General features: G+C 51.0%; 1 protein-coding gene across 1 annotated transcript; it reads right to left on the bottom strand.

The window, feature by feature from the left end:
• Positions 1-1,455: 1,455 nt before the first annotated feature.
• Positions 1,456-19,596, bottom strand: THOP1 (thimet oligopeptidase 1). Its single transcript, XM_060275435.1, is given in 14 exon segments — positions 1,456-2,855; positions 4,735-4,871; positions 6,688-6,707; positions 6,709-6,813; positions 7,599-7,789; positions 8,533-8,734; positions 10,426-10,792; positions 11,425-11,560; positions 12,472-12,632; positions 13,252-13,354; positions 13,777-13,884; positions 16,921-17,069; positions 17,818-18,021; positions 19,063-19,596. Coding segments are annotated over 14 exon segments (2,058 nt in total). The 5' UTR covers positions 19,079-19,596; the 3' UTR covers positions 1,456-2,696.
• Between the last annotated feature and the right edge of the window lie 1,785 nt (positions 19,597-21,381).

The following is a 21,381-nucleotide window of genomic DNA, read 5'->3' as shown; positions in this document are numbered from 1 at the left end:
TGAGAACCTGGTGCTGATAAGGCCAAGGTTGCCAGTTCAATCCCCACATGGGCCAGCTGCATATTCCTGCCTTACAGGGGGTTGGAGTAGATGGCCCTCGGGGTCCCTTCCAACTCTACGATTCTATGATGCCGGTGTGTGTGGTGAGCTCAAATGTGCCAGAAGCTTCTTGATGGAGAGGAGGATGTCCTGGTTTTTATAATGCTGGAGGGGCTTGTGGAATCAAGGGACCCTCACCCAAAATAAAATAATTTGGTGTTTAAGATGCCAATCAGGAGCTGCAGGGCATGCCAACATTGCGGGGAACAATCTCTCTCCCCCCCCCCGCTTCAATCCCATGCCCTAATAAGGTCACACTTGTTTTGGACCTGATATGGACCCCTTGCCAGCACCCCCCACTCTTCCATCTCCAGGGGTCCAGGCATGAAATGCAAGCCGGGAGATGACTGCAAGCCCCCCCCCCCAAGCAGAGCAGCATGCGGGGACCCACAGGCCAAAAATAGTGAGGGGTTTTTTTGGGGGGGTATGCTAGGAGTGGCAGTGCAGAGATTTGGCCAAAATGCTAGGAAGGGCAAAACATCCAGAGGCAGGCGAGACAGACGAGGAGGCTGGCAGCCCAGGAATCTGACCCCCACCCCAGGGACAAATTTAGCCCCGTCTGCGTACCCAGAATAAGGCGCCCTGGGCCCACTCCAGCGCAAAGTGGTGCTCCAGCCACAAACTTAATCCTCCCCCCCCCCCCCCCGTGTGCACGAAGAAACACCCCTCTGGCTTTTAATAAACACTGTTTGGAAACGGAGCCTGGCCTAAAATTAACGCCGACCTCCTCCCCTCCTCAGAGATCGGGGTCTTTGCAGACAAAGGATGCACAGGACACTCCATCCCCCAGATGTCCCCCAGGAGCGCATGGAAGTGCCCAGGCTGCCCCCTAAAGGGCAGTGGTGGGCATTGCAGCTGGCACTGCTGGAGCCAAGACACCTGCATTGCAGCGGGTTGGCATGGATGACCCTTGGGGTCCCCCTCAGCACTACGCTTTTATAATTAATAATGGGCTTCCCCAGCCACTCTGGGCGGCTTCCAGCAAAATATTAAAATACAGTAATCCATCAAACATTAAAAGCTTCCCTAAACAGCTTCTATGAAAAGGATCAGGTCCATTGAAAGGAAGTACAAGAGGGGAACACAGACAATCTGGGGGTTTAGAGGCTCCCCTCTTCCTTCCTTCCTTCCTTCCTTCCTTCCTTCCTTCCTTCCTTCCTTCCTTCCTTCCTTCCTTCCTTCCTTCCTTCCTTCCTTCCTTCCTTCCTCTTCTCTCTTTCCTCTCCCTTACACACACACACAAACAAACAAACAAACAAACACTCTCCACAGAATCACACCCAAGACAATGTGGTCTAGCACCTTTGTAAGCTCCCTTATCCCCTCCACGAAGGATGCCAAGTCCAGCCCCAAAAGAAAATTTCAAAACCCTTTATTGGCCGTCCAACCTCAGCCCCAGCTGCTGCTGCTAAGAAGAGGAGCTGTGTCTGCAGGACCTTTTTGCTTCTGCCGGGAGAGAACTCAATCCGTAATCCACTTTAGACGGATATGAAAACAGGGGGCGGCCCCGACAGCTGCTGCATGGAGTGGGCCAAGGCAGAGATTGGGGGGGGGTTCCCCTTCAGGATCTCAGTCGAGACCAGATCTCTGCGCCGCGATGGCTTCCCTCCCGCCTTAAAAATCGGAAGAGTCTTTTGATTTGAGAGACGGCCGCTTCCTGAGAGGCGATGATTGCCCTCCTTTGGAGAAGAGGGGTCGTTTTGTGCTGCATAAAACCCCACGGGGGAACGTCAACTGGGATTTGCTACCTGCCCCCCCCAAAAAATACCCAGCATTGAGAACAGCCCCAAATGCACTCAGATCTGTTGTGCAAAGTGCATCAAACCCGCACCGTTAAAATTGATACGCAGAGCTAAGATTTGGGGCTTAAGATCGATTCCAAAGGGTGTCGAAGCAAGAATAGGAATAATTGTAGCCCCATGGAAATCAGAGAAATGGAGGGAAGGAAAGAGGAACCCCCCCCCCCCGCTGCAGTATTGCTTGCAGCCTTCCATTAGACGCTGTGCGCCGCGGCTGGAGCCCTCAGGAGGCAGCAAACCCAAGGGAATGTCCCCTGCAGGAAAATCGAGGAGAAGGGGCTGCAGCAGTGGTCTTCCTCTTCTGGGGAGATCTTGCCAGATCCTGCCAGAAGGCACAGGGCAGGGCAGCCTTGGGTGACTCTGCTGGGTGCTTTACACTTCTGCAAGGCCCCTGGATCTAACTAATCTAGGCCAGGGACCCACTTGCAAGCGGCAGGAAACCCGGAGCCTGATTGCAAACGGCTGCAAACTCCAGCCAAGGGCAGGAAAGAATCAGAGCTCCAAAACCAACCATTAAAAGCACAATCCTTTTCCTTGCAAACTATATTTTCCTTGGGGGGGGAGGGGGGAAGCAAAGGAGCCAGGTGGGTTTAGAGAAATTTTGTTTGTTGGGGCTCTGGGGGTGGGCCAAGGAGGGAATCAGGAAGCCGAGAGGCCCCTTCCTTCCAGAACTCCGGGTGGGAGGCAAGGCGGACGAAACCCACCCACCCCCCACTCCCAAGGCTATTTCTACAAGCAGGCCGCCAGGCAGGACTTGCAAGTGCCCCCCCCCAGCGGGGAAGTGGGCAGGGGGAGGTCTCAGCAGGACGAGGGGAGGCTGGTGGGGTCGGCGGCAAGACCCTTGCTGGCCAGGAAAGCATCCTGCTTGGGATTCCGGCCAAGGAAGTGGAGCAGCATGTCGGAGGCATCGAGGGATCCGCCGGGACGCAGGATGCAGTTGCGGTAGTCCATGCCCACCTAGAAAAGAGCCAGAGAGAAGCCCGGGTCAAAATCAGAGCCTCAAGAGTTGGGGAAGGGAGCCCCAGGTGTTATCTAGCCCAGCCCCCTACAATGCAGGAATCTCAGCATCTCTCTCTCATCTCTCTTGGGTATGTTTAGCCTGGAGAAGAGAAGGTTAAGGGGTGATATGATAGCCATGTTCAAATATATGAAAGGATGTCATATGGAGGAGGGAGAAAGGTTGTTTTCTGCTGCTCCAGAGAAGCGGACACAGAGCAATGGATTCAAACTTCAAGAAAGAAGATTCCACCTAAACATTAGGAAGAACTTCCTGACAGTAAGAGCTGTTCGGCAGTGGAATTTGCTGCCAAGGAGTGTGGTGGAGTCTCCTTCTTTGGAGGTCTTTAAGCGGAGGCTTGACAGGCATATGTCAAGAATGCTTTGATGGTGTTTCCTGCTCGGCAGGGGGTTGGACTGGATGGCCCTTGTGGTCTCTTCCAACTCTATGATTCAGCTAAAGCAGTGTTTCTCAACCTTTTTTGGGCCACGGCACACTTGTTCCGTCAAAAAAAATCACGCGGCACACCACCATTAAAAGACGGGGCAAATCCTGGGGGTTGGGAATGGGTGGGGGACTGAGGAATAGGGAGGGGGGTGGGGAGGGGGGGGGGGGGGGTTGAGGTTGGGGAGGTTGAGGTTGGTGTACTTGCTGAGAGAGCCCTCGAGCACCGCCTCCGTCGTCCTGCCTGCCGCCAGCCCCCCGCTCCCTCCTGGGCTGGCCGCGGCTGAGCTGGGGCTGCTGCTGCTGCCGCCACCGCCGCCTCCCTCTGGCCTCCCCGCTGGTGTAGCCGCCGCCGCTGCTCCTTGGCGGCCCTAGAGCCCTCCCCGGCTGGCGGAGGAGGACGGCGAGGAGCCCGCCGAGGTGGGGCGGTTGCTGCTGCGGCTGCTGCTGTTACTGCCGCCGCTGGACGGGGCTGCTGCTGCTCCAGAGTCCCCGCCGCCCTGCCTTCTCCATTGAGCGCGCGGGGAGAGCGCGAGGAGGCGGCCTCGGCCATGAAGCGCTGCCTCGCTCAGGGAGCGAGCGCGAGGAGATGACGGAGGAACACCCTTCGCGCCCTCGCGCCCTCCAGACTGACCCGGCCGGCTTCCTTTCCGGCGGGTCAGCGCTGCCTATTGGCGGCCGCAAATCGCCCTTCTCGTTGCCTCACGATGCGGCACAGCAGCCACCGTCTCGCGGCACAGTAGTGTGCCGCAGAACAGTGGTTGAGAAACGCTGAGCTAAAGCATCCAAGACAGGTGGCCACCCAACCTCTGCTAAAAGACCTCCAGGGAAGGAGGAGTCCAGAAGCTCCTGAGAAGCCATGCAATAAACTGCCACTTCCGGGACATGCAATGGGAAAAGCTGCACTTGCAGAGGCTCTGCCCTCTCTCCTGCATAAAAGTATTTGCACACTGCTAATCTCTCTCTCTCTCTCTCTCTCTCTCTCTCTCTCTCTCTCTCTCTCTCTCACACACACACACACACACACACACACCTCTTTTCTACTCTTTTTTATTCATTTCTCCCCCACTTTTCATGCTTTTGTTGTACCTCGGGGGGAGAGATATTAAGTTTTGTATTTTTCTCTATTAACCTTAATAATAAAATTTATTTTTATATTAAAAAAATAGGCACACTGCTGCCTCGTAAAACTCCATAAAGTTGAACATGGTTGTCCATTCGCCACTGTTCACCGTAATAGTCCTGGTGGAGTAGAAGGGTTTTTCCCCTTTAATCCCCAGTGGCAGGGAGTTCCACAGGACCCAGTGCTTGGCGAAGGCCATTCCAGGCTCTTGGCTGGCAGGTGAGCGACACAGGCAGCGCTCTGGTTGGCTACGCACGGGCCTCCCTGCCTACCTTGTGGTTCATGACGCCTTCTTTCTTGAAGCGAGTGTAGAACATGTCCATGGAGTAGACTTCACTCCAGAGGTAGCCGTAGTACTGGGCATCGTAGCCCCCTGCCAGGTGGCCAAACGTCGCCGGCATGTTCGTACCTTGCAAGGGGCAATGCAGGGAGAAGGTTAGGAGAGCCTCGGGGGGATGGGGACCCTTCCCTTAGACACAGAATTGTGCGGTTGGAAGGGACCCCCAAGGGCCATCTATTCTAGCCCAACCACCTGCAAATACAGGAATGGTCTGTGTGGGGCAGTGCATCTCCATGGGAAACAGCCATGGAATCTCCCTGGAAGAGAAAATATAATGGGGAAAAGGAGGTCTCGGTGGAGATTTCAGTGAGGACTAGAACCTACAGGTGCTTCTTCTATGATTTGGCATTCCTTTGTGACAACCAGGTGAAACTCGGAAAATTCGAATATCGCCGAAAAGTGCATTTACAATCAGTAATGCAACTTATTATTTTTTCTTTTAATTTTTACAAATGCTTTCTTTTGGAAATTCCACAGTAATAAAACAAATAGTTACAATAATACAAAAATAAACATCGCTATTACATTTCATTAATTACATTCCATTTATAACTGACCCGCCTAACGACAAATAATTACAATTGCAACAAATAAAGGCTTGACATATCTTGCTTTGCATGTCATGCATCTATCTCGTATATTGGTTTCACCTTTTAAGTTGCATTACTGAAATAAATGCGCTTTTTGACGATATTCTAATTTCCCAAGTTTCACCTGTATAATCTGACTACGTGGATGGTCTTCCTTCCCTGGGACTTGGCTGTTTTCACCCTCGTGCAACGAAACTTGCCCTACGTGCCCGTTTTGCGGTTTGGTTCTCCATCTTTTCATTTCTCACTGACCCACACCATAAAAGGATATAATAATAATAGAACATTGACCAAAAGGAAACATTGGAATGGCAAAAGAAAAAAAAAGTCAAGGAAAACTAAAGCAAATAAAAATAAAAGATTGCCACCAAATTCTGCACAGCAGCCAAGACCTGGTTCTGAATGGTTAACTGTGCCCCTGAAGGACCAGGTGCGCAGCCTGGGAGTCATTTTGGACTCACAGCTGTCCATGGAGGTGCAGGTCAATTCTGTGTCCAGGGCAGCTGTCTATCAGCTCCATCTGGTACGCAGGCTGAGACCCTACCTGCCTGCCAGACTGTCTAGCAAGAGTGGTGCATGCTCTAGTTATCTCCTGCTTGGACTATTGCAATGCGCTCTACGTGCGGCTACTCTTGAAGGTGACCGGGAAACTACAACTAATCTAGATGCGGCAGCTAGACTGGTGACTGGGAGCGGCCGCCAAGACCACATAACACCGATCTTGAAAGATCTACATTGGCTCCCAGTATGTTTCGAGCACAATTCAAAGTGTTGGTGCTGACCTTTAAAGCCCTAAATGGCCTCGGTCCAGTATACCTGAAGGAGCGTCTCCACCTCCATCATTCTGCCCCGACACTGAGGTCCAGCACGAGGGCCTTCTGGCGGTTCCCATCGTTGCAAGAAGCCAAGTTGCAGGGAACCAGGCAGAGGGCCTTCTCGAGTGGTGGCGCCTGCCCTGTGGAACGCCCTCCCACCAGATGTCAAAGAGGAAAACAACTACCAGACTTTAGAAGACATCTGAAGGCAGCCCTGTTCAGAGAGGCTTTTAATATTTAATAGATTACTGTGTTTTATTTTTCTGTTGGAAGCTGCCCAGAGTGGCTGGGGAACCCAGCCAGATGGGCGGGTATAAATAATAAATTATTATTATTATTATTAGGAAAACATTGATTAAGAGGGCACGTGAATCCTTTCAAAACGGCACGGGATCTGACCAGATTTCTAAACTGCACTGATCTTGACCAGATTTAGCAGAAAACAAAGTCTTTTTCCTCGCACCCTCCTCTGCCCGTTACCTGGGGTGCAGGGACACCCAGATCTTGTCACACTGCGTGGCGTACTCCTCCACAGGGTCGGCGTCTGTCTGTGTGTGCAAAGCCTGGTCAACCTTGGCCAGGACGATCTGCCGCAGTTGAAGAGTCCTGGAGAGAGAGGGGGAGGGAGGAGGAGGAAAGGAGAAAAGTGGGGCAGAAGCTCTGGGTCCCCACCCCCCTGCCCCGAATGGCCAGGGAGCTTTTTGGCCTGTCCAGTTCGGGGGGGGGGGAGCCAAAAACCAAAATAAAGCAGCCGGCAGGTTCAAAGAGCTAAGAACAAAAGCAAGAGGACTCGCTTAGGGTTAGGAAAATTCCTGGTTCCAGAAACTGTGTGTCGCCTATTTTTATGAAGAGGAGTCTAGGATGAGGAAGCTGATTAACTATTAACTTAATTAATTAATAAATAAATAAATAAATAAATAAATAAATAAATAAATACATTTAATAAATGAAACAAAATAAACTAATCAGTCTTGCATGTATTGCCTAAACACCGGCTTCTGGGTTAAAGAGGCTATTTCCTTGCTTATCTGTATGGTGTTGCTATTATGCATCAAAAGGATTTAATTTAAATTTGTTACGCACACATACAAAAAACATTTTTAAATGGAGAAAGAAAGCTACTGGATTGTTCAGCATCCAAGATTCTTTCCCAGCAAGTTATTTTTTTTATTGATAGCTTTTGATCCGGGAGAGCTCAGCCAGTAGAACCTGAGACTCTTAATCTCAGGGATGCGGGTTCGAATCTTGCGTTGGGCAAAAATATTCCTGCCTTGCAGTGGGTTTGGATGGATGACCCTCTGGGCCCCCTCCAACGCTACGATTCTAGGCATGCTTTTGCAGGCGTTATTGCTCCTTCCCGCCCTTCCTGTGAAGCCACCTGGGGATGCTGCCTACCTGTGTTGGCTTGTCGGGACTTGATGAGCTTCTCCAGCAGCTGGTCTGGGATGGGCACGCCGTTCTTGTAGTGTGTGGACATCCGCCGGAGGGGCTCCTTCTCCCACACCCAGTTCTCCAGCATCTGCGACGGAGCCTCTACAAAGTCCCTCTCCACGTGGGTCCCACTGAACATGGCAAAGTCTGCCTGTCAGGGGGCAGAGAGGAAGGGGCTTAGCAAAGGGTTGCAGGACTGTCCTCAAAGTTACCCAGTGAGCTTCCTGGCTAAGTAGGAAGGATTTGAACCCTGGTCTCTCTCTCTCAGGCCTCATTTAATCCACACAACAACACTGGGAGGTAGGTTGGGGCCGCGAGAGAGGCTCTGACTAACTCCAAGGTCCCTCATTAAGCTTCATGATCAAGGTGGGGGAATTCGAACCCTGGTCTCTCCCAAGTCTTTGTCCTCTTTTCATCCCTAGAACCATGTGAGGTAGGCTAGGCTGAGAGGTCACACAGTGGGCTTCATGGCTGAGTGCAGGGGATTTGAGCCCCCGGTCACTTCCAGGACCTAGTCCGACACTCTAACCACTATGTGACGCTGCCATGGGGGCCATCTGCCATGGATGCTTGTGTTGAGATTCCTGCCCTGCATGCGGTTGGACTAGATGACCTTGTGTGGTCCCTTCCAACTACCATTCAATACTTGGAAATCGTTTTTAATGATTTCTACACACTGTTTCACACGTTTTACCCAACAGGCAACCCTAAATCACACTAATTTAGCCAAAATATCTTTCCAATCCCAGGTCGCGTTACCACTTTCTAGCACTTCTCATTTTAAAAGGTTGAAAAATTCAGCAACTCAACCTGGGGCCCATTTTACAGCCCAGAAGACCGAGGCCAAGGGATTCCCCACCCTGCCTCCCAAGGGCTCCCGGGTCGGCCTCTCACCTGCGAGCAGAGCTGGTGCATGACGTGCCCAAACTCGTGAAAGTAGGTCTCCACCTCGTCGTGCTGCAGCAACGATGGCGCGTCCTGCGTGGGCTTCGTGAAGTTGGCCACCATGGCTGCCACTGAGATCTGGCGGCTGCCGTTGGGGAGAAGGCAGCCGGGCTGCAGACCAAAGCAGGCTGCGTGGCCATACTTCCCCTCCCTGCTCCGGGGACAAAGGAGAGTCTGTGGCAGAGCATGGATTTCTACACCGCAACCCGTCCCACGCTACAGTTCGGATTCTCTCTCTCTGGGCTTCCTGCATTGCAGCCTCCAGGACCAAAGACAGTCTATCTGGACATGGGCGTAGGCAGGGGGGCAGGAGGGGGCAGTTGCCCCCCCTAGAAGCAGGGCCGCTGGTGGCCAGCCTGACCCGCTGCCCCCCGCCGCCCGGTGCCGTCTCCCTTCTCCCTGGCTGGCTGTGGGGTGGGTGGAGGGAAAGCCCCAGAGGGGCTGGCTTTCCCTCCGCCCGCCCCGCAGCCAGCAAGGGAGAAGGGAGACGTCCCTTCTAGCCGGCTGGCTGTGGGGCGGGTGGAGGGAAAGCCAGCCAAATGCTATACGCGGCTCTTGGGCTTTCCCTCCACCCACCCCGGCGATCGCGGAGGGGGAGGAGGGGATCGGAACAGCCCGATTTCGGGCTGATCCTGGCGCCCCCTCGCCCCTGCCAGTCGCGGAGGGGGAGGGGGGGTTGGAACAGCCCATTTTTGCCCCGTGCCTTGGCCCCGCCCCTTGCCCCCCCTAATTTTGATCCTGGCTACGTCCCTGTATCTGGACTCCAGCAAGAAGGACAGGAAGCTGGCCTGAGGCAGCAACCAGGCTCTTCCTTGAGAGGCCTCCTGTGATGGCAGAACTTCTCTGCCCTGGGGCAGTCTACCCTCGAGAACCAGAAGGCGGGGAGCAGCAGCTGGGGGCAGGGCTGTTGTGCTCAGGACCCCTTGGGGGCTTCTGGACTGATTGCTAGATTTTATTTCTCTGCCGATTCCCATCCTGATGAATCCCGAACCGGTTTACAACTGTTAATTGGCAATCGCGTAAAATAACATCCCAAATGTGGCACAAGTCTTAGAGAGTAAATAACAAATCATTGATGAAACAATTGCTGTTTAACTATTAACAAAGCAACCAAAATTCTCCCCTTAGAGTGCATCTGGTTGGCTACTTTGCGACCAGGGTGCTCTGGACCTGATCCAGTGGCAGGAGTCGTTGGGCGCCTCGATGGAGCCTCCAGCTCCAGAGGCAGTCAATCTGGAATCCTGGGTCTTTGGGGGCACCTGGCCACTATGAGAACAGGAGGCCAGGCCGGCTGGGCCCCCTTTGGGTCTGCCAAGTCTCCCACTGAAAAATGTGGCATCAGCAGCAGCATGCGTAGAAGCAACTTCCAGTGCCGCACTACCCATGTCTGGCCACCGGAAATCGGGCGGTGCCAGCACCCAAAATGGAGCCTCCCTGGCAGGTAAGAAATGCGGGGGATTTACGGGATTTTTTCCAATCCAGGCTGCCAGCGGGAAACGGTTTAAAATACGGGGGTTTCCCGCGAAAAACGGGAGACTTGGCAGCTATGGTCTGGTCCGGCAGCCAAGCTCTTTTCTAGAGCCTCCAGCTCCAGAGACAGTCAATCTGGATTCCTCGATTCTATGGGGCATTTGGCTGCTGTGAGGTCAGGATGCTGGGCTGCTGGGTTCTTACTATGGAGCCTCCAGTTGCAGATGCAGTCTACCCAGATTCTTTGGCTCTATGGGCTTCTGGCCCAATGTGGCAGCCGCGCTCTCCCTCTGACCCATGAAGACTAGAAACCCCTGGACCTGGGACCTTCTGCACGCTCTTTGAGCCTTCCCCCCCCCCCCCGGGACTCACCTTGGGTAGAGGTCCAGGTAGAACTTCCCGACGGCCTGGCCGGAGTGGGCGTCCTGCACGGTGTAGAGCTGGACGTCGGGGTGCCAGGCGGGGGCTCCCTCCTCCAGGCGGAAGGTGAGCCCCAGCAGCTCCTGGTAGATGCCCAGCAGGCCGGCCGTCACCACCTCCATGGGGAAGAACTCCTTGAGCAGGTTCTGGTCCACCTGGTAAAGTGTCTCTTGCACCCGGTTCATGTAGAAGCGCAGGTCCCAGGCGTGGAGGTGCCCGTCAAAGGGCAGGCCGCGCTGCTCACACTCCTGGCGCTTCAGGGACAGGAGCAGGGCCCGCTCCTGCTCGCCCAGCACGCGCAGCTTGGCCGCCAGCTCATCTGCAAGGGGGGGGGAAGCAGAGTGTGGGAGGGTTGCGGGGCCCCCTGGGGGTCATCCAGACCAACCCTGTGCTGGGCAGGAAGCTCGGCCGAAGAACCACAGACACCCCAGGGTCAACTAGACCCCCCACCCCCCATGCCAAGCAGGAAGGTGAGCTGAAGAAGCGCAGAATTGGAGGTTGGAGGGACCCCCAGGGGACATCTAGACCCACCCCCTGCGAGGCAAGAATCTCAGCAAAAGAATCCCTGGCGGACAGCTGCTTAAAATCCGCCAAAGAACAGAGTCCGCCACCTTCTGTCCGTTGGTTCGGATCCTGCTCTCCGGAGCAGAAACCTCCTCTGCCTTTCAGAAATAATAACTACAGTATTGTTAATAAAGGATTTTAGTCACACATTTTCTAAACACGCAAATAAGAAACACAAAAACGGAGAAACTCCCCTGCACCTATTGGAAGGCTTCTCCTTCCTTGGAGGTTTTTAACAGATTCTTTAGCGGAGATTCCTGCCTTGCAGGGGGTTGGGATAGATGACCCCGGGGTCCCTTCCACCTCTGCAGTCCTAGGGGAGCCTTCCACCACCCCACTTTCTTTGGGGCTGAAGCCATGTGCTTGCCATCTGAGGAAACGCCTTACCCAGGAAAGAGGCCACCGTCTGGCAGTCCTTGGCCATGTTCATCTCCAGGACAAAGTCGGCGTGGGTCTCGAATCCCAGCAGAGCCGCCTTCTTCGCCCGCAGGACCACCAGTTCCTTCAGGATGAGGCAGTTCTCCTGTGGCAACCGGAGGGAGGGAGGAGGTGAGGCAGCCAGCGGGGGAGACCGCAAAGGAGCCCCTTTTATTTCCCCCCCTTTCAGAAAGACCCTTTATAATCAACCACATGGAGAAACAGACATTCTTGCTGCGCTCTGAGAAACGTAAGGAAATACGAGTCTGCAGCAAAATCCTCAACAGAGAAAATGGAATAATAATAATAATAACAATAATAATAATAATAATAATTTATTATTTATACCCCGCCCATCTGGCTGGGTTTCCCCAGCCACTCTGGGCGGCTTCCAACAGAAAAATAAAACACAGTACGTAATCTATTAAACATTAAAAGCCTCCCTGAACAGGGCTGCCTTCAGATGTCTTCTAAAAGTCTGGTAGTTGTTTTCCTCTTTGACATCTGTTGGGGGGGGGCGTTCCACAGGGCGGGCGCCACCACCGAGAAGGCCCTCTGCCTAGTTCCCTGCAACTTGGCTTCTCGTAGCGAGGGAACCGCCAGAAGGCCCTCGGTTCTGGACCTCACACTTTGAATTGTGCTCAGAAACATACTGGGAGCCAATGTAGATCTTTCAAGACCAGCGTTATGTGGTCTCGGCGGAATCATGCAGGGAGGTTTTCCTCCCTATCGTAAACTCGAACTCGTGGCATGCAAGGAAGCGGAATGCCAGGAGGCTCAGGGCGGGCAAAATAGCACAGGTTTCATCTGCGGAACTCACTGCCACAGGAGGCAGGGTCGGCCACCAAGTCAGACGGCTTTTAAAGAGCGAGGGACAAAATTTGGATTGAAAGTTTGCTGAAACGAGTCCCGGCCGAGTTTTCATGTGGCAGCAGAGATATGCAGGGAGAAAGGGAGCCATTCTCCAAGCAGAAAGCAGAAAAGGCATTTATTTGTTTGGTTTGTGCTGCCTTCTACCTCCTTGCAGCGGGAATTGAACTGCTTCTCCACCCGCCTCCGCGTCTCTGGAACGTGGCACTTCTTCATCAGGGGGAAATAGTGGGGGTATTTCAGGGTCACCTTCAGTTTCCCATCCTCTGTCTTCTCCAGGGAGCTCAGGAAGTCCTCAGGGAGACCCCCTGCAAGGAAGGACAAGGGAACCCAGGGGGTGAGCCTCACAGAGGACTAGAGGCTTTAATTGTACAAGTTTCATGTGAGGATTGCAGGCTTCATTGCTCCTGGAGTCCATTATTGGGTTACTGTGATTATTTTATTGTTACGCTATGCATTGATGCTTTTATACACTTAATCTGCTTTTGGAAAAGCAAAGAATTTCAAAATGTACCCTCTGAAAAGGTCAGGAATAATAATAATAAATAACAAAATTAATCTGTAATATAATGGTGAGTACTTGGCAATCATTTACCATTTCTAAGCAAAATAACATTAATCTGTAATCTAACGACAAGTATTAATTATTTCTATGCATATCTGGGAGCAATGGTTGAGAAAATTATTGGGCTTGGCTGAGAGTGGGAAGGGACCCCTGAGGGTCATCCAGCCCAACCCCCTGCAAGGCAGGAATCTTGCTTAAGGTGGGTTTTGAACTCACAACCCCGAGAGTCTCCTGCTCTACCGATTGAGCTGTCCCAGATATGAAGAATCATGGAGAGTTGCAAGGGAACCCCAAGGGTCATCTAGTACAACCCGCTTTGCCGCCCAACGGCACCCAAGGGACACCCGTTGCCCCGCCCTTACCCAGCTCTTCCCGGGAGAAGGGCAGGACGGTCGTGTCCTCGTTGAGGTTCTTGTTGAAGTCGATGCACAGGACGCTCAGCCTTTTTTTGATCTCTTTGATTTTCTGGGAGAAAGGGGGAAACGGGGTTGGAGTCAGCCGAGTCAGCTGCCCCCCAAAACTCCCACCCTGCACTCATCCCTTATTCCCACGATCCGCGCAGGGTGGTTTACTCGCTAAAAAGCCCCCATGAATTCACAAGAGGGAGGTGGGGTCCCTCTTCTTCTCAGGCTGCGCATCGTCTTTCCAGGCCTCTTTCGACCTCACAGGGGTGTCCCTCCAGCCCTGCTGGGATGAGAGAATAGTGGGGCCGGAAGGGACCCCCAAGGATCATCCAGTCCAACCCGCTGCAAGGCAGGAATCGCAGCATTTGGCCAGCTCCGTTCCCTTCGCTTCCAAGCCTCCCCCAAGAGGAGCCACGGATTTGCCACTTTAGTCCAGCTGTGCCCCTGGGAGGCCAGATGACCCCTTGGGCAAATGTCTCCCACCTCCTGCGTCTCCTCGGGGAGATGGAGGCCACTTCGCCTGCCCAGCTTAATCAGGCGCTCAAGGTATCGCTTCGCTTCTGGCTTCAGAGACGTGTTCTCCAGCTTCTCCTGCAAGGAAACAACACATCAAATAATTACAGTGGTACCTTGGTTCTCAAATGCTTTGGTTCTCAAACTCCGAAAACCCGGAAGTGTTCCGGTTTTCAAACATTTTCGGAAGCCAAACATCCAATGTGGCTGTCGGCTATTGTTTCCGGGGCGCCTGTTCCAATCAGAAGCCACGCCTTGGTTTTTGAACAGTTTGGAAGTCAAACGGACTTCCGGAACGGATTAAGTTTGGAACTTTTGTTTTTGCTATTTATTTTGCGTTTTTGTTTTTGAGGCTTTTTCGGTGCGTTTGTTTTGGTGACTGTGTGGAACCCAATTCAGCTACTGATCGATTGTGTGTCTGCAGAAATGGATAAAAGCCCCCCATCCAAACAATGACTGTTATCAGTGCGGGTAAGAAAAAAAAAATTTTCTCCATTTTTATCATCTACAACACTGTCTTATTTATTTTATAGGACAGTACATTGATTATTGCTTTCATTTTATGGATCAATGGTCTCGTTAGATAGTAAAATTCATATTAAATTGCTGTTTTAGGGGTTGTTTTTAACGGATTAATTTGTTTTGCATCGCTCTCTATGGGAAAGCGCACCTTGGTTTTTGGAAAGCTTTGTTTTTGGAACGGACTTCCGGAACGGATTAAGTTTGAGAACTAAGGTGCCACTGTATTAGTAATAATTATTATTGTTGTTGTTGTTATTTCATCTCTAAACCACTTAAACCAGTTCAGAAAATAGGCCAGGGGTTATGCAAACTGGATTTTCCAGGCTCACAGCCCACGCTCTGCACTGCTGCCACACACCAGCTCTGCCCCAAGGGCTGAGAGCAACACTTATACACAGTTCACTTGATGCATCTGCAGATTTTTAAAGCTCATGATAGGGCAAAACTTAATGTCTGCAAACTGAGCTACAGGCCGAAGCCTACCAATAAAGCAAGACTCTAGTCCTCATGCTTCCATATGAAAAGCTGATTTAAACTTGATTTTTGCAAATTTCTTCAGGGAGGGGTCTCAAAAATAGGGTTTTGTGTGTGAGCAAATCTGCTTGTCCTTTTGTGGTTGACCAAGAAACACCGAAACTGCTTCTGGAAAACCAAAGAATGTCCATTTTACCTTCTGAAAAGACAGTGGAATGCAAAACAATAAACATACATACATAATACAGTAACCACAAATATACAGCAATCCTTTTTAGAGAAATTTTACTTCCCAAGCAAAACCAAGTATCCTGTTTGCCTTCTAAAAATGTCAGGTAAAACCAAGTAATTCTAATAATAAATAATTTTAATAATCTACCATATAACTGCCAGGCTCAGCAGTCATTTTTAACGATTTCTATCTATTGGACAACATTTAGCTAGGTAACTCTAGGTTAGATGAAGAAGCACCAAAACCAAAGAATTTCCATTTTACCTTCTGAAAAGGGAAAATAAAAATCTCTTTCAATTTCCCAATTCATGTTACAACTTTTTAGCACCCCTCATTTTTTTGGAAAGCTGAAAAACTCAAGAAGCCTAACTTGTGCAACTCAGATATTTAGGCTAATTGCCAAATATAAATCAGTTTAATAAAAATTGATTGAGTGGTGGCCTCTCCTTCCTTGGAGGTTTCTAAGCAGAGCTTGGGTGGCCTTCTGTCAGGGATGCTTTGGCTGAGATTCCTGCATTGAAGGGGGTTGGGCTGGATGACCCCTGGGGGTCCCTTCTAAGATTCTTGGATACAAATGCCTGAATACCAAAACAGGCATCCGTGAGGCCTGACAGCACAAAAATGAGTTGGTTAAATTAATACAATTTTACTTTGCTTAGAAAGTTAGATGTGTGTAAAGTTGCATGGAAATAATTGCCTAGGAATTGCAGTTATATTAGAGATCAATATTATTTTTATTATCTGTTGTTGTTCTTTAGCATTACCTGCCCTTTTCTGCTGACCTGCTTCCAGGTTTCTTAAGCAGGTCAGCAGAAAAGGTCAGGTAATGCTAAAGAACGACAGATAATAAAAATAATAGTGATCTCTAATATAACTGCAATTCCTAGGCAATTAATTATTTCCCCCAATAAGTGTTGGAAATATAAAGAAAAAGAGAGTATGTTCTTTCATATGTGGCGGAACTGTAAACTAACTAAAAAATATTGGGAAATGATTTATAATGAATTGAAGAAAATGTTTGAGCTAACTTTTGTGGAAAACCCAGAAGCTTTTTCGTTAGGCATTTCAGGTCAAGATTTTTTGCTGAAAGAGAAGAAAAAACTATTCATGTATGCTACAACTACAGCTAGGATATTGCTAGCACAAAGATCTGACTTCCTCAACCTCGGCCCTCCAGCTGACTACAATTCCCATCATCCCTGACCACTGGTCCTGCTAGCTAGGGATCATGGGAGTTGTAGGCCAAAAACATCTGGAGGGCCGAGGTTGAGGAAGCCTGACAAAGATGGGAAAGTGCTGAAATACCAACTAAAGAAGAACGGCAAGGGAAACTGACGGAATACGCTGAAATGGCAAAACTAATGGAAAGACAAAGACAATAGAGATTTTAAGAAAGACTGGGAACCATTTATGTTATATTTACAGAATCAACGTAAAGAAATGGACTCTCTGGCAGGGTTTGATTAAACACTTGCAACCAACATAACAAATGTGAAATAGAAATAGGATGTTATAAGAATGATAATGATTTAAATGATTTAAAAAATTTAAAGAATAAGAAATAACCAATAAGCAGGGAGAGGTAATATGCCAAAAAAACGGAAAAGGAAGTTGAGGGAAGTCACCAGGGGGTGGAGGGTTGAGGATTTGTAATGTATTTTGTTCTTGAAATAATGATTGTGATGATGAAAAAATTGTAAAATAAAAGTTATTATTAAAAAAGAAAGAAACCTGGAGAGGCCAGCCAGAGGGAGATGTCAGTCGCCAACCTAGTGCCCAGAGAACTCTGCATGGTTGCAATTGGGCGAGCGGCTGGCACCTGGGGGAGTTCTAGCACCGGTCCCGCCCCCTCCCCGTACCACTTTGGGCACCGCCTGCATCCCGACCTGCAGCCAGATGATGCGCTGGTAGACGTCCCTCCGCATGCTCATCTCCACGTCAAACTCGGAGAGCTTCTTGTCGGCCTCAGTGCTGGCCGCACGAACCTCCTTGCAGGGGGACACGTGTTGTGGGAAGTCTAGCATGTTCCGCTGAACTGGAAGGGGAAGAGGAAAAGGAAAAGGAGGCTGTCAGGGCAAACCTCTCGGCCACGGACCCATGCAGAGAGAAGCTGCGCTCACTTTGACTAACAATGGGGCTTTTAGTATCACAGCTCCAGCCCCCTGGAACCTAGGTCATTTCCTTTCATTCTTGTCTCCCATCCTTCACCCATAGAGCAAAAGGAGGATAGCTCAGTCAGTACAGCAAGAGACTTTTCAGCTCAGGGTCATGGCTTTGAGCCCCACGTTGGGCAAAAGGTTTCCTGCATTGCAGGGGGTTGGACTGGATGACCCCTAGGGTCCCTTCCAACAGTATTCTCCTGTGATTCTACTTCCAAGAGGCTTGCACCATTAAAAAAAAAACAAGATAGAAACACAAAACACATGCTAAAAACTAGAGCAAAAACACACAAATCAATACGTAATTATATATCCTAACTGCCCTGAGATCTACAAAGGAATAGTATACAATTATTATTATTATTATTATTATTATTATTATTATTATTATTATTATGAACCTTCCTCTCCCCCCTTCCCACAAACACATTTAAAAGGGTATCGTATCCTTAGCATCGGTTTGGCTCCTTAAGAATTGCATTTGATAGGGCAGATCCACATGAAGAATCCCAGCAACTGCAGCTTCTCCCAGTGCCGAAGTTCCCAGTACTCCCAGCAAACTACAGCTTCCCGGATTCCTATTGTGTGGGAATGATGTGCCTTAAGCGCCCCCTCTGGACTTACCTGTGTACTCCACCTCCACTGCAGCCAGGGCACCCAGCGTGTTCTCATATGAGATGTCGCCCTGCGCCAGGGCACCCACTGTGTCGTACACCCGCTTGGTCTTCTCGATCAGCTCGGCTGTGGCGTCCTGGATCTGCGCGGCCGTCAGGTCCCAGCGGAGGCAGCTGGCCGGGGACGGGTGAGCTGCAGCCTCCATGGCGCTGTCTGGGTAGGGAAGGGGTAGAGAGGTGGCATCAAGCAAGCAGGAAGGGGAAAACAAAGGGCTACTCGCCACTGCCAATGCTAGTAGGATCCTGAATATCAGTGGCTGGGAATCTGCGGAACTCTCCGCCACAGGAGGCAGCCACCAGCCTAGACAGCTTAGAAACAGGGTCAGACAAATTCATGGAGGAGAGGACAATGCCAGGATAGCTCTGCCGTGCCTCCACAGTTGGAGGCAGCAATGCTTCTGAATGCCAGTTGCTGGGGATCTGCGGAACTCCCTGCAGCAGGAAACAGCAGCAGCCACCAAACTAGACTGCTTTAAAAGAGGACTGGACAAATTCATGCTCTGTCAATGGCTGTTAGCCACTATGTCTCTGCTCTGAATCCCAGTTGCTGGAAACCACACAAGGAAGGGGAAGGTCACTCTTGTGTTCAAATCCTGCTGGCTGAGTTTCCCTTTGGGGGCATCTGCTTGGCCCCTGTGAGAACAGGATGCTGGGCTACATGGTTCTGGCATTCTTATGCGATTGCTCATGCTTGGCATCTGGTGCCCATCAAGGCCTTGGCGGTGCCCAGAGCTCCCTCCCCACTCCAAGCTCCTTCTGATCCTGGGCTGCTCTCCTCCTCCTCCCCCCTCTCCCCCTGCTCCTCTGCCAACTGCCCGGGGTGTGCAGGGATGGTGCCACCCAACCCAACCCAACCCACCTTTCCCCTGAAGGCATCGGCACCCGGACAGGGTGCCAACGAGCGACCTGTGCACCTCAAGCATAGCAGACAGAAATCCAACCGGTGAAGTTTTTTTGCACGAATTGTGGAGAGACAGAGAGATGGATGGATGGAAGGAAGCTTGTTGGCAGGTAAGGCTGAAATTCACCGGGGCAAGTCCAAATGGGAAGATTGGGGGGGGGGGAATCCTAGCCTTCCTGGTTCTAACCACCACCACCCTCGTCCCAGACACCCCTTCCCGGCCTTTCTATTGCAGCTCCGATCTCAGGCCAGCGGCAACCCCCCGGCGCACCTGTTTTGCACCCCCAAAATCACCTGTTGGAGGAGCCATCCGCTTTGATCTGCTACTATTCCTGCTGCTCCTGCTCAGTCGGGCACATGGAGGTTTCCAGAGCAAAGGCAGGAGAAGGAGGAGAGAGCGGAGAGCGAGTGGGATTATGGGATGGGGGCGGGGCGAAGGACGGTAGCCCCGCCCACCTCGAAATCAGAGGGCGGAGGGTTGTCACCTGCTTTACATGCGCAGATTTCCCCTATTGCAAACCCCACAAGAAGAAAATCTCTCATAGAATTGGAAGGGACCCTAAGGGTCATCCAGTCCAACCCGGTACAATACAGGAATATGCGTGAATCCTTCCTTGATGAGAACCATGAGGAAAAGCAACTTTTTTTTAAGGATGGTGGCTGAGCTTGGCATGCTGAAGGGTCGCTGGTTCTCTTCCTGGCCGCATCTTCACGTGGGGCCGGGGAAACGGCCCGCAAGCCTCTTTCCTCCAATAGAGAGCCGGAAGTCGTCTTCTACAGACTCGATTCCCGCATCCCCTTTGGGCGAGGAGCGGACAAAGGCGGGGGAAGCTTCTCCGCCTTTGCGCAGGCTCCACCTCCCGCTCCCACAATCCACCGCTCTCCCATAGCAGGAACTCGCCTGCTTTCCGCCCTCTGTTGGTGGAAGGAAAGCATAGACATACGAAACGGAAAGAGAGAACTTTTGTTGTTGGATAAGAAAGGTAAATGGACGCGGGTGGCGCTGTGGGTTAAAGCACAGAGCCTAGGGCTTGCCGATCAGAAGGTCGGCGGTTCGAATTCCTGCGAAGGGGTGAGCTCCCATTGCTTGGTCCCAGCTCCTGCCAACCTAGCAGTTCGAAAGCACGTCAAAGTGCAAGTAGATAAATAGGTACCGCTACAGCGGGCTCCAATACTTTGGCCACCTCATGAGAAGAGAAGAATCCTTGGAAAAGACCTTGATGCTGGGAAAGATGGAGGGCACAAGGAGAAGGGGACGACAGATGGTTGGACGGTGTTCTCGAAGCTACGAACATGAGTTTGACCAGACTGCGGGAGGCAGTGCAGGACAGGAGTGCCTGGCGTGCTATGGTCCATGGGGTCACGAAGAGTCGGACACGACTAAACGACTAAACAACAACACAGCGGGAAGGTAAATGAAGTCTCCATGTGCTGCTCTGGTTCGCCAGAAGCGGCTTTGTCATGCTGGCCACATGACCTGGAAGCTGTCTGCCAGCTCCCTTGGCCAATAATGCGAGATGAGCGCCGCAACCCCAGAGTCGGTCATGACTGAACCTATAATGGTCAGAGGTCCCTTTAACTTTACCTTAAGAAAGGTAAAACGTGCGGAGTGATTGGGAGGGGCGCCATTTAAGGTAGGTGTCATTTCCTGCTCACTGAACCGGGAGTGTTTCGTAATTGGAAGGTTGGCTGGAAATCCGCTCCATCTCTAAGCCTTCCGTAGTAACATGGACCACTTATAAAGGCCATCTCCAACTCTTCGAAAGATTCTATCAACTGTGTTTCTGAAAAATGTGGCGAACTAATATCAGTGTACTGGAAGAAGCAAAGATCACCAGTGTTGAGGCAATGATTCTTGAACATCAACTTCGTTGGACTGGTCGTGTTGTGCGGATGCCTTATGATCGTCTTCCGAAGCAACTACTCGATTCCAAACTTAAAAATGGAAAGCGTAATGCTGGTGGTCAACTAAAGAGGTTTAAAGAATCTCTCAAGGCAAATCTAAATAAATGTAGTATAACCACCGACGACTGGGAAACACTAACCGTAACAATAAGTTAACTAACTAACTAACCGTTCCGGGACTTCTGGGTTCGGCGCGTCCATAACCTGAAAAGACACAACATGAAGCAGATGTATCCTGAGATATGACTGTTCTCGAACTCAGGACGCAAGGGAGAAACGTGCCAAGAGGAAGGCACGCTTGGCAAACCCTCATCATGATCAACTTCCACCCGGAAACCAATGTCCCCACTATGGAAGGATGTGTGGATCCTTAATGGGCCTCCACAGTCACTTACAGACTCACTGTTAAAACCGTGTTTATGGAAGACAATCTTACTCAGCTATGAGGGATCGCCAAAGAAGAAGAGGAGTAGCTGCGTACTGCCTTGCAAGGTCACTGTCTCTCAGATGCCCACTTGGTAGCGTTAGTGGCGGACTAGACTGCAGGTCTTTCTGCCAGTCTTAGGCCAGCTGTAGGTTCGCAACACGCTTATGACAACTACACTGGACATCACTGCAGGGGCGTTGTGTGCTAGTCTTTCAAATTCAGCCTGGCCTTCCGCAAACATTGGACAACATAATAAAAAAATTCCTTCAGTAGCACTCATA

This window comes from Zootoca vivipara, chromosome 6 (genome assembly GCF_963506605.1).
Source record: "Zootoca vivipara chromosome 6, rZooViv1.1, whole genome shotgun sequence".
Lineage (NCBI taxonomy): Eukaryota > Metazoa > Chordata > Lepidosauria > Squamata > Lacertidae > Zootoca > Zootoca vivipara.
This window is presented reverse-complemented; position numbering and strand designations above follow the sequence as displayed.